We start from the raw sequence: 13,251 nt of genomic DNA on the forward strand, positions 1-13,251 counted from the left end.
TCCTTAATAGAACACCCATAGCACAAGAGTTAATAACAAGAATCAACAAATGGGACTTACTTAAACTAAAAAGTTTTTTCTCAGCAAGAGAAACAATAAGAGAGGTAAATAGGGAGCTTACATCATGGGAACAAATTTTTACTCCTCACACTTCAGATAGAGCCCTAATATCCAGAGTATACAAAGAACTCAAACAATTAAACAATAAGATAACAAATAACCCAATCAACAAATGGGCCAAGGACCTGAACAGACACTTCTCAGAGGAGGACATACAATCAATCAACAAGTACATGAAAAAATGCTCACCATCTCTAGCAGTCAGAAAAATGCAAATTAAAACCACCCTAAGATACCATCTCACTCCAGTAGGATTGGCAGCCATTATGAAGTCAAACAACAACAAGTGCTGGCGAGGATGTGGGGAAAAGGGTACACTTGTACATTGCTGGTGGGGCTGCAAATTGGTGTGACCAATTTGGAAAGCAGTATGGAGATTCCTGGGAAAGCTGGGAATGGAACCACCATTTGACCCAGCTATTCCCCTTCTTGGACTATTCCCTAAAGACCTTAAAAGAGCATACTATAGGGATACTGCTACAACGATGTTCATAGCAGCACAATTCACAATAGCTAGACTGTGGAACCAACCTAGATGCCCTTCAATAGATGAATGGATAAAACAAATGTTGCATTTGTACACAATGGAGTATTACTCTGCACTAAAAAGTGACAAAATCATGGAATTTGCAGGGAAATGGATGGCACTAGAGCAGATTATGCTAAGTGAAGCTAGCCAATCCCTAAAAAACAAATGCCAAATGTCATCTTTGACATAAGGAGAGCAACTAAGAACAGAATAGGGGGGAAGAGCATGAGAAGAAGATCACCTTTAAACAGGGACGAGAGGGGGGAGGGAAAGAGAGAGAGAAGGGAAATTGCATGGTAAAGGAAGGAGACCCTCATTGTTATACAAAATTACATATAAGAGGAAGTGAGGGGAAAGGGGAAAAAAACAAGAGAGAGAAATGAATTACAGTAGACGGGGTAGAGAGAGAAGATGGGAGGGGAGGGGAGGGGAGGGGAGGGGGGATAGTAGAGGATAGGAAAGGCAGCAGAATACAACAGACACTAGTATGGCAGTATGTAAAAAAGTGGATGTGTAACCGATGTGAATCTGCAATATGTATACGGGGTAAAAATGGGAGTTCACAATCTGCTTGAATAAAATGTATGGAATATGATATGTCAAGAGGTTTGTAATGTTTCGAACAACTAATAATAAAAAAAGAAAAAAAAAGATTTCCTGATGAACAAGGACAGCTACTAGACAGTCAGTAGACAGTCAGACATCGAAGTGTCAGCAAGGGCACTGAGGCCAGACTCACACTACTCACTACCTGTGACCTGGGGACTATTGTTTACCTCTCTTCTGTTGTCTCTCTGTGTCTCAGTCTCCTCATCTTCCGAATGGAAGTGTTAGGATTACTTACCCCATTGGGGTTGCTTTGAAGATTAAATATACAGATGGTCCCCAACTGGCAATATTTCAACCTCATGATTGTTCCAAATCATACTAAAGAGAAACTATACATCAAGTTTTGAATTTTGATCTTTTCCAGGGTTCCACAAACCACTCAGTACTTTGCATACCATTTTAAAAGGAAGAGGAATCGGAGGATCAGAAGGAGGAAGAGGAAGAGGAGGAGGAGGATGCCTATAAGGTAAGCCTTTGTCATTCTGATGATTTAATCTAGAAGCCTGCTGCCAGCCCAGAGCCTCACCTCCTGCCTTTGACTAGCAAAATGGAGTAAGGACAGGCCCCCTTCCAAACCAAGCATGACACAGGCCTTTGTTGGCCATGAGAGCCTGTAGTTTTCAGACAGCCTGCTTCCAAATGTGCTGCTCAGAAGCCTCTTGCTTGAAATGCACAGGAGGCCCCTGAGTGCTGACCCAAAGGGGAAGCAAGCCTCAATCTGGCCAACTTGATTTCTGCTTCCTGGTTTCATGCCTTGGCCTCTCACCACACCGAGCCTGTCCTATTTGCCTGTGGGTCTGGGATCCTGATGTCCTATCCAGCTCTTGCTCACTTCCTCCCCCAGGATTTGGTTCTTTTCTCTATAACCACCACCTATCATCCCTCCAAAAATTGTAGTGGTTACTACAGACCATTAGGAATGAGGAAAGACCTCATTCCACCCACTCCCTAGAATCCTTGCCCCGTAGATACCAATTCCAATTACTGGTGCTTGCTGAAACTGGCTGCACACTTCGTACACTGGCAGCCTTGGCTGGCCAGGTTCCCTGTCTGACAAGGCTTCAGAGCTTCACCCATTCCCCCAGCTACCTCCAGTTTTTGCACAACCCCATTTCACCAGTGTTGAGCTGCCTCTGTATTTTAGGGTGTTTTGCACCCAACCTTATTACCACTGTCACAGTAGAAGCCAGGGAGAAAATGGCAGTCCTTATCTACCACTGCTGAGTTGATTATTCACAAGACATCTGACATTTTTGTCATAAATATTTGGGGCAAAGATGAACCTCCAATAGGCCTGATGCCTGCACCCATGGAGGGATACTCCCAGAAAATTGGTCTTCATCACTCAGCCTTGTAGGAAACTCTTGAGAACTTGTTGGGGTTGTTTACACCGGCTGTTTGCACCTGGTAAGTAAAGCACATTGTCACAGCCTCCTCAACTATCAGGAGATTTGGGGCAGGAAGCCAGATGGGTATTAAACCCAGCGTGAGAATGGCAAAGCAAGCCCCTAAGCCTAGCAGACTTCTCATTCCATTAGGTGGCATTATTCACAGCTTTATGTCCCTGCAGAGGCCTGTGGTGACCCTGAAACCATACCTCAGCCTGCTAGTATACTGGGCACCTGCTTTTGTATGATAATCTCTGCTAGTATGAGTGTTCTTTGACATCAAGGAAAGTTCTGATACCCCTGTTGCATCTGTCAGTTCTATCCTATTGGGACAACTTTGCCATTGTCTTGTTCTTCTCAAAATTTCCTCCAATCCTTATGCAGACAAGCCGAGTCAAAAGTAGTGAATACTTGAATGCTCATGGCAGCCTCTACTGTGACTTACAGAATGCCTAACCTGTGGGCTTTCTTGAAAAAAGTTCTTCTTGATTGCATGAGTGAAGAGAGAGATGCATTTTCCCAAAAATTTCCACAAATATGTGCTAAGATCCACCATGAGCCAAATACTATAGGTCATACAAATAAATATAAGACAGAGTCACTACCCTGAAGAGCCTTGCAGTCTGATGGGAGCAAGTGATAGAGACTTATCTTGCTCACAGGATGGCCACAATCTTCCACACATGTTCCAACTGTTTCATCATTAGGCTGGTTCTAGCCAGTGAAATGTGATCAGAAGGTATGATGATGCTTCCAGAAGGAGGTATCTGATAGCCTCTATAGACCTTCAAGCTCTAGTTTCTTGACATGGTGTTCTCCACGGGCTCTATCAGTCTGAGTCACTGAGTGGCAGCAGGCACACTGGACATGTAGTGTGAGCAAGAACACACACTACTTTATATTATGTGGCCAATATTTGAAGACGATATATTACACTAGCATGGCTTAGTCTATTCTAATATGGGAATACATGCAAATATGAGCAATAAGATCCAACAGCACATGACCCCCTCCAAGGTTATCCCCACCTGTAGCCTTTGTCTTTGCTGCTCTGTGTTCCTTGAGTGCTCCTTCCAGATCCTTGTGTGGAAGTTTCCCCCCTCTCATTTGGGTCTCACCTACAAAGTTACCACCTTGAAGGCCCTTCCTGACCACCTGGTCCTATACGCAGGGCCCCATCACATCACACATTTCTTGGGCTCTGTGAAATATTCTTCTTTACTGAATTTCTCTTACCACAATGAAAACATCATCACAACAGCGTCTGGACTCTTATTATTGCTGTGTTCCCCAAATAGTGGCTGGCACAAAGTAAGCACTCCAGGAACAACTGATTGATGAACAAGTTGAATGAAAGATCTATGCCAGAGAGTTCAGAAAGGGAGGAAAATCACTGAGGGAGGAGTGCCCACAGAGAAGGAAGCTTTAAGTGCACTTTATAGGGAGGGTTGCCCAGGGTGGTGATAGCAGCTACAGCAGCATGAGCCAGGCCCAGGGGTGGGAGGTTAGAGAGTGGCCTGGAGTGACAGTGAGTTGAGTGGGTTGGCTGGCGTGCAGCAGGACAGTGAGGGTAGGTGGTTGAGATCCTCAAATCCAGGTTTATATCTGTCATAGGAGCAAAGGACAGTGCTCTGGGAGCCTGTATAGTGGTGATGTCCCCAAATCCACTGTTTAAGAAAGGATGACTGTGTGAGGATTTCCAAAATAGAGGCCCACAGAGAGAGGCTGAAGACAAAAGCATAGAGGTTAAGATGTGAAATTGCCCAACAGGGTGGTGATTCATGGATAGAGGATGGAAAATCATTCATATGAAGAAAGGATCCGTAAAACTTGACCCAGAAAAGTTCCCTGCTGCCCAATGCTACACAATTGAGGGATGGGAAGAAAGAGGAACTCAAAGATTCTTCCACTGGATTCTTGAATTTAGTGATCTCCTACTACACAACAGGGCCTTTCTGAGCACTCTGGGAGCATCCAATATAAGACAAACAAGAGCAGCAACCCAAGACAACACCCACATGGTCCCTAAGCAGATACCCAATGTAACAATTCCATATAGATGGTGGGAAACTTACACCAAAACAGGATTAAAAGTATCTGCATGTTAAAGGCAGAATCTGAGTTTGAATCTTAGTAAAATTAGGACATAATACTTCCCTTACAGGCTATAGTTTTTATGAAGACAAAATGGGCTAAAAGAAAAATTTTGTAGTTTAAAAACACATTTGAGTATCTTTGCCACAAAGAACAAAAGAATGCCATCTCTTTTCCAGTGTGTAGATTGTTTTCTTTAATGGACCATGGGGCATTGGCTTAACAAACTGAAGTATCCTGAACTTTTTGGGTCATTGGGAGAGAACTGATAGAAACAGCAGATACAGCTTCACAGAGTAGAAATTGGTATGTGGCCATTTTGCTTATGATTTAGACAAAAGAGTTTAAGGCACAGGGAAGTGTTAGTTAAACTTTTGTTAATGAGTTTCTGATAGTTGATCAATCTCCATATCTCCCATCTTTACAACTAATTGAAGCTGTGTAAGAAAACTCAAATGGAGGGTAAGAAGAAATTTCTACATCACTGACTTCCTCTTTCTCTTTTCCTTACTTCCTGTCCATGCACTCAGTAACCTCCCTTACATTAGGTCTTCCTGCCTTTCTCTATTCTATTGTTTTTATACCCTGGCCTGAGTAATTTTGCAAGCAATATTTCCAGCACATCATATTCTTAGAAAACTCCTCAGTAGTATTGGATTGGGGCCAGGTATAGAGGACCAGGACATTTCTTTTCACTCCTGATATTCCTCCATGTGGAGAGGCATGGTCTCTCCACATGGAGTAATACCAGGAGTGCAAAGCTTGGCTTAGTTTGTCTCCCCATCTCACTCACTTCTCCTCTTCAGTGATAGAAAGTAGGGAGGGTGACACTGGCATTCCTTGCCAGTCAGCTGTCTCTGCCTTTCCTTTGAAGCAAACTACCAGAAGAAAGCAAATGTCCTGTGATCTTCCCTGTGCAAAGACTGGTAAAGCTGCCTGTGCACCCTGTCCTGCCGTGGAAAGATAAATCTGTCAGGAATTTGGTACTAGGAAGCTTATCTGGCTTTCCTACAGAGGACTTCCTTCAATGCAGACTTTTTCAGTTTTAAATGCAGACTTTTTCAGTTTTAAAGCTCCTATCTTGGCTTGTATCTACTTCTGCCTTTGTTTTATTTCTCTCCTGGCTCAGTAATCAAACCAGAAGGATGGTACTCCTGCTCAGATTCACCTTTGAACTCCAGAAAATGCTTCCTGAGCCTGGAACTTAAAGTCTTCCACTGAAAAATAAAGCCCGGTATTGGCCAACTCCCTGGGCCCAGTTTCCCACCCCTGGGTATGCCATGGGTCCCAGAGAGCCACCATCCTGGGATACTCTGGCTTCCTGGACATACATCATGCTCTTTTTCCTGTATGCTAAGCTTGGTTCTTTTGTTCCACTGGCATTAAGATCCACCAAAATTCTCTTAGTGGTCCACGTGGCCCACATGCCACCTACCTCTCTGTGAACCCAAGGGATTGGAACTGTCCCTTCAGTGCCACACTTCCCTTTGTTTCCTCTTCCAGGAACCTTCCACTTCTCCTGCCCACTCCCTCCTTCCTACACACAGGCCCACCCAACACTACTTTTCTGAGCTCTCCAGTTAGGTCCCTCTATCTCCAAGACTCCCCTAAGCCCCCTAAAGTATTCCTGAGTACTCCTATAGACTACTATATAGTAAATTGCGAAACACACTGAATTAAATTTTTTTTCTCAAGAATCTTAGAAGGAACACAGATGATATTTATAATTATGTAGATACTTAACACAGAAAATACTTATAACTCTTTAGGTCAGACCTGCATTCCAGATGGTACACTGCCTAGACCAACATGGAAGTCAGACATAGGTGCTGCTGTATATAGTCTAAGAGGAAAGGCCATGCTGGGGAAAGTCACCAACATAGTAGCCTTCTGGAATTCTCTGGTCTTCTTGGGAAGGCTCTCTTGAGGAGTTTTATGGAGTGTCTAACTTCTGATTGGTCGGTGAATTAAAGACATTATACCATTTACTCCACTTCTCTATGAGGTGAGCAAGAGGCTGAGACTCCTAGCCCCTACAGTCAAAAAAGAAATCCCCAAATTCAAGAAAGAAAGGTGTATTCAGGCCACCCAGAGTACAATGAGGAAAGGGTCTCAACTCTCAGGCCTCCCCCATCTAATAAGTACAAATGCCAATGTGTGGTGCTCAGGCAACAGCAGGTCGCAGCTCAAATGACATGTCTGCATGTTGAGGCCACTACATTTTTCTCACTGGTTTGAAGCTTGGGAAGTTTGATATGTCCCTTTGAAGTCTGCTCAGTGCCTGGGGAATGCATGGATTTTTCTGGGATAGATAAGACCCTCTTGGGCTCAAGTATCAGAAGGCTTTCCTCCACTTTATTAATGCTGCTGGGAAAATGAGGAGAACTAAACTCTATAATTTTCAACAGGAAGCGTTGAATCTACCTTGCTCAAAAGAATAGACCCCATGGATTATCCTTAGGGGATAGTGAGTTCCCTGTCACATGAGGCAATCAACATGGGCCACAGGACTATCAATCAAGCATGCTACAGGAAGGATTCCCATCTTTAGGGAAAGCCCTTTGGTGAGCCCTATAAGAACACAGCTTTTGCACTTCTGCATTCTTCTAATTAAAATGCACTGTGCAAAGCATCCTGTTCCCATCCCTTTTGAGATTTGGAGTCATTATTACTGGATACCTTCCACACACTGGATTGATCATATTCAAGTACTTCCAACACAAATACAGGATTGGCGACACAGTACCAATTTTGGTGAGCCACTTGGCCACAGCACCATAGATCTCGTCCAGGATGAGGATGACCACGAGGTTGATGATGACTGCTGTTGCTGTCACTGTCACCCGGACATTGGAGCGTGTGGCTTTGTTGAGAGACAGAGCAGCTGCAGTTGTGATCCGATACACAATGACCCCAAAGACAATGGAGAATGTCAGGGCAATCTGTTCATGGCAAACAGTGAGAGACACACATCAGCAAGCAATTCTTGAGCACCTACTATTTGTTCAGTTTAGAGCACTGTCTGCTACATAAGGTGTTATTAAGCCGCAATCCTTCAGTGCACAATAAAGGAACTGCAAACCCACCAAATCCTTATGCAGAATCCTGAGTGTAGCTATATTTTCCAGGGGAGAATATCTTTAGTTTTAAAGCAGATTCTGAACAATCTAAAATATACACACACATGCATACACGTATACACACACACAAATCTGGAGGAAAACTGTGCAGTGTACAACATACCCTGTAATTTCTTTCATTAAGTATGTTTCAATTTTTGAACAATAATAAATAATATTTAAGAATGAATTAAGTGCTAAATAAAGAGCATAGTTGCTGAAAGAACTCAGGGGACCAAGCAGATCTGGTGGGCCAGGGAGTATTTATAGAGGAAGTGGGATGTGAGCTAGACCATCCATGAAATGAAATAGGAAGCCACAGAAAAAGGTGTTTGAGCTGCAAAGGGATGAGCTATGGCTTGTTGGTTACTCAAAAGAGAAAAAAAAGGGGAAATAAATCAGGAGTGATATTTTCAAACTCAGTCCTCAGGATGATTTCTCTATCAGGTGACTTAAAATGGGAGCGGCATATTTTTCACTTGGTACGTAAATCTCTCGCTGCTGTGTTCCAAAAGGAAATGTACCAGCCACTTGACCTCCAAGTCCCCTATTTCCTATTTCTAGAACTAAGAATAATAAGGGATTCTCCTAGACCTACATCAGCCCAAGAGCCCCACTCCTTTCCTATATCCCCACTCTCCTTCCTCTCCCCATCACAACCAAGGATGGACCATTTACAGGATGCTGTGAGAAGAAAGTGCCCTGGGTAAACATTTCTGAGAGCACAGAGGGAGGAAAGGCAACTGCTAGGTGCATCCTGTGCTCAGAGTGAATTCTAATTTGCTTCAGTCTCTTGAAGTCTTTTCTTTTTTTTTTTTTTTTTTTTTTAGCATTTTTTCTGCAAATGAGGCTGTGGGTCCTATTCCCTCTAGGGAACAGGGGACAGTGGCACTGGCTATGGAGGCTAAATGGGAAAAGTAGGGGGAGAAAAGGGCAGGTATAAGTTTCTGAAAGCAGAACCTATGCTGGACTACATGTTCTGGAGGGAGGGAAGAAGGAGAGGAGGGGCTGAGACTTGGGCAGGGCTTCACAGGCAGTGTGAATGACACTCTGGTGGGCTGGAAATGGGTTGCAGATGTGTCCAGATATAGACACCTTCAGAGCTCCAGAGAGTGCTGGCGATGCTGAAACTGGGGGTACTGATGGCAGACTCAGCTTTTTATCCTGTTGTTATGCTTTATAAATATTAGTATATGCCCTGTGGACCATGGTGTGAGAAAGAAGCCCTTGCTAAGAGAGGCAGGAAGGTAGTGTTCTCTGGGTAAAATGTGTGTATGTGTGTGTGTGTATGTGTAGGGGAGGATAGATGGGGAATACACTTTGTGGGAGGCCTGACTTAGGGTTCAGGGTGGGGGTGGGAACAACAGAGACACCAGCCTGCAGGACAAAGGAGGGACGACTACCATGTGAGTGGGAAGACCTGGACATGACATCACCCTGCTCCAACAATGTAGACATTTCACTTCCTGCTCCTCTGGGATTGTCACCGCCAGACAGTAAGGGCCTGGAAAATGTGGTGTGAGATTCTTTTCCCCCAAAATCACTTTTGCAGTGAAGACCAGTGATGGAAGTATTGATGAAGCAGTGGAGGTCAGGTCATTGAGGAGTGAGTGTGTTGTGTGTGTGTGTGTGTGTGTGTGTACTCATGCATGCATGATTGGGTGAACGATGGAAGAAAAAAAAATAGCAAAAACATCCTTTGCTTTAGGGTTTTGGGGTAGGGACATGGAGGACCCAAAGGGGAGGAGATGAGCTGTTGGGCTTCTCTGAAAGGCTGGCTGCTAGAGTCAGAAACAAAAGAACACCCTTCCTTGCCATTCAAAGTGTGGTCCAGTTCAGTTACACCAGCTTGAGCTGATAGAGATGGAAAATCTCATGTACAATTCCAGGCCTACTGACCTGGAATCTGCATTTTAACAAGATCCCTATTCAGGTCCAAAAGCACCTCTGTGCTCACTTTCGGAAGCCCGCTTCATCCCTAGCCTCTCTTTCCCTGTATCCCTATCTCCAACACCCTCTCTCCAGTCTCTGATTATTCTTTGCAGCCTTATTTTCTCTGGTCTTTGTTTTCTATCCCTTGAAAAAATCAGGTTCTGAACCTCTCCTTTGCTATTTCCAAGAGCATCTCTAGCTTCTACAGTTTTCAAGCTGGGAAAACTTGAAGAGCACCAACTCAGTCCTGTGATCATTTTGCAGACCAAGAAGCAGGCATGGCAAAGGGAAGGGATTTGCTCAAAGCCACTGGTATGGCTCTACTCCTAGTCTCCTGGATTGTGGTAGGAATTAAAGAATTTTAACATTTAGGAATCATTCTCATATAGGCTTTTGCGGGAAACCATCTGTAAATTACGAGGATCTTCTCTCAGTATGGAAGCCAGGGAGATTTAGGTTTGGCATTGCGAACTATCGGTGGCTCTCCCATGGGCAATAGATTATCCAATGCATGTAAACTTTATATCTGCTCTGCTAGGAAGATCCCTCATCGTAGCTCTGGAGATGGGAGTAGTAACCTGTTGGGAACTGGACAGCCCACCTTTAACCTTTTTTGGAGAAGAACATTCCATGGAAGGCCTTTGATGTTTCCTGATATAAATAAAGCAGGCACAGGCTCCATTTTGCCATAATCTAGAAGCTCAATCCATCTGATCGGCTTGCCCATCCTGCCCCGCTTTTGAAACTACTTTCTGTGTTCTGTGGGTTTTTTCACCATTCTATTTTTCTTAGCTTTTATTTCTCAACCAGCCCATTCCACCGAGGGGAACCCCATTTCCACCACCAGCATGGGACATGGGTGAGAGGCTTTGGTCTTGTACAAAAGGAAACTGAGGTCCAAGAAGCAACAATCTAATTGATCTAAGGCCTAGAGGGGACATGGCAGAGCTGAGATGCTAAGGGTGCCTTCCTGATGTCGTTATTCAATGCACATCTTCCCCTGCACTAATCACTACAATGGCCATGCAAGATATGCTTTTTATAAATGAGATCTAATGATGATCCAACCCTGTTCTATAGTTCCTAAGTCTACAATCCCACCCTGATATTAAAACTCAGGTCTTCTGGCAAAATCCAATACCATGTCCATTACTTGTGTCTGTATGATATAATTAACTTCATTTATTAAATATAACAATTTTATTGATCATCTATTGTGTAAACCACTGCACTGGGTATATTATTACATGTTTGTGATCAGTCTCCCACAACTATATTGAAAGAAAATTGGTTTGGGGTCACATTCTATGGCTTATGCCGTTTCAGTGTGGAGGCAGCTTGGTAAAAATTTGCTGATTCTCAGCTATGGGTGACCTGGTCACCTTGCATATGATCACATTAGCATCGTTCCTGTGGCCTTTTGTGTTTTAATCCCATAACTTGATCTCTGGGGCATAAAAAAATGGTACTGCAATGTTAAATCAAGCTACAGATCCCAGAGTACTATCTGACACTACAAAAAAGGAAGAAGAAATAGCCTTGTCCCTACACTCCAGGACTTCCACTCTGAAGCAAAGTTGAGAAACCATTGCACACATACAACAGGGTAACCCTAGTAAGTAGCTAATCCGTCACAGGCCTCACTTGGTTCATGAGCTTCTGGTAAGCTTTCAGCCGAGAGTAGAACAGTCAGAGGAAACCTTGTGGAAAAAAGTTTAAGATAGATTCCTATGGGCTTCTCTGAAAGAATAAGGAAGAGGAAGAACTTTACAGAAAAGAGAGGAGAAGCATGCAGGAATAAGGCAGAAGCAACCTCTGCTGATCCAGTGGGAGATTGTCCAACCTAGGATACAATGCAGTAGTCTAGTAGCTTAAAAAACAAAAAACAAAACCAAACCAAAAGCCTCAACACACACACACACACACACACACACACACATATCATGGCTTTATCACTGACATAAGAAGTTTCCCCTGACATCATTCATTCTAACACATGTCTGAAGCACTTCCTATCTGCCAATCACAGTAATAAGTGTCAGGAATATAGCAGTAAAAAAAATTATAAGAAGAAATACAAATGTTCAATGAACATATGAAAAAATGCTCAATATCATTAGCCACCAGGGAAATGGAAATCAAAACCACAATGAGATTCTATCTCACTCCATTTACAACAGCTATTGTCAAAAAGACAAAAAATAATAAAAGTTGGCAAGATTGTAGAGAAAAAAAAGAGCTCATACATTGTTGGCAGAAATGTAAATTAGTACAGACGCTATTGAAAACAATATGGAGGTTCATATAAAAAAAAGTAAAAATAGAACCACCATATGTTTCACCTATCCCACTCCTGAGTATATATCCAAAGGAAATGAAGTTGGCATACAAGAAATACCTACATGCCCATGTTTATTATAGCACTATTCACAATGGCTAAGCCATGGAATCAGCCTAGGTGCCCATCAGCAGATGAACAGGTAAAGAAAATGTGGTATATATACATAATGGAGTATTATCCAGCCATAAAGAAGAATGAAATCCTGTTATTTACAGTAACATGGATGGAACTAGAGAATGCTGTGTTAAAAAAATATGCCAGACATAGGAAAACAAGCATCACATATTCTCTCTCATATGTAGAAACTATTTTTAAAAGAGTCAATCTGAAAGCAGAAGAGATATTACTAGAGAATGGGAAGGGAGGAGAGCTAGGGTGAGAGTGGAAGAAGTGTGGTTGAATAAGATCAATGCATGCTTTATGCATGTCTGGAAATACCACGTGGACTCCCGTTAATATGTATAACTAATGTGTTAATAAAAATTTACAACAGAAATTATTCCCTTTGTGTAGTTGATCTTCTAGTGGGAAAAGACAGACAATAACCACATAGATAGATAAAATATACAATAACTCTAATGTGATAAAAACTGTGGGGACAAATGAGATAAACAGGAATATGGGGATAGGGTGCAATTTAAATAGGGTTGTTGAGAAAGGCCAAGGTGAGAAGGGGACCTCTCATCAAGCACCTGAAGGAAGGAATGAGAGGGAAGGTGTTGAGGCAGATGGTGGCTGGTACAGAGTGAGCAAGGAGAGAGTCGGGTAGGAGATGGGTGGGCAGGAGGAGGGGTCAGCCCTGCTCATTGGCTTCTGTACATCAGGAAATGAGAAGCCAAAAGTTTTAAACAGAGGAGTGTTAGGATTTGAATTAAGTTTTAAAAAATAAAACTCAGTGTGCTGATGATCTGTAAGGGGCAGTGCAAAAGCAGGGAGTTGATGTAAGGTGCTATTGTAGCCATCCAGGCAAGGGAGTAGGAGTAGGTTTCCAATGGTGGTTCCCCAGCCCACAGGTGTAAGTAAATGATCATATTGGGCATGAGGGGAAAGCTCAGGCTGTAGAAGGATATGGCCTCTGACAATAACCCACCTTATAAAGAGAAAGTAGAAGGAAGGGAA

The 13,251-nt window shown here is 43.1% G+C and overlaps 1 protein-coding gene across 1 annotated transcript in view; it reads right to left on the reverse strand.

Moving 5' to 3' along the window:
* Ano2 (anoctamin 2) overlaps positions 1 to 13,251 on the reverse strand; it is a 331,888-nt gene that overhangs the window by 60,938 nt on the left and 257,699 nt on the right. The window contains exon 16 of the mRNA XM_046424146.1: positions 7,487 to 7,682. Within this exon, the coding sequence (XP_046280102.1) occupies positions 7,487 to 7,682 (196 nt within the window). The remainder of the gene's footprint in view (positions 1 to 7,486; positions 7,683 to 13,251) is intronic.

The sequence above is a fragment of the Marmota monax genome, unplaced genomic scaffold (assembly GCF_021218885.2).
Source record: "Marmota monax isolate L192 unplaced genomic scaffold, Marmota_monax_Labrador192_F-V1.1 WCK01_AAM20220418_F8-fsc00186, whole genome shotgun sequence".
In the NCBI taxonomy this organism is placed as follows: domain Eukaryota; kingdom Metazoa; phylum Chordata; class Mammalia; order Rodentia; family Sciuridae; genus Marmota; species Marmota monax.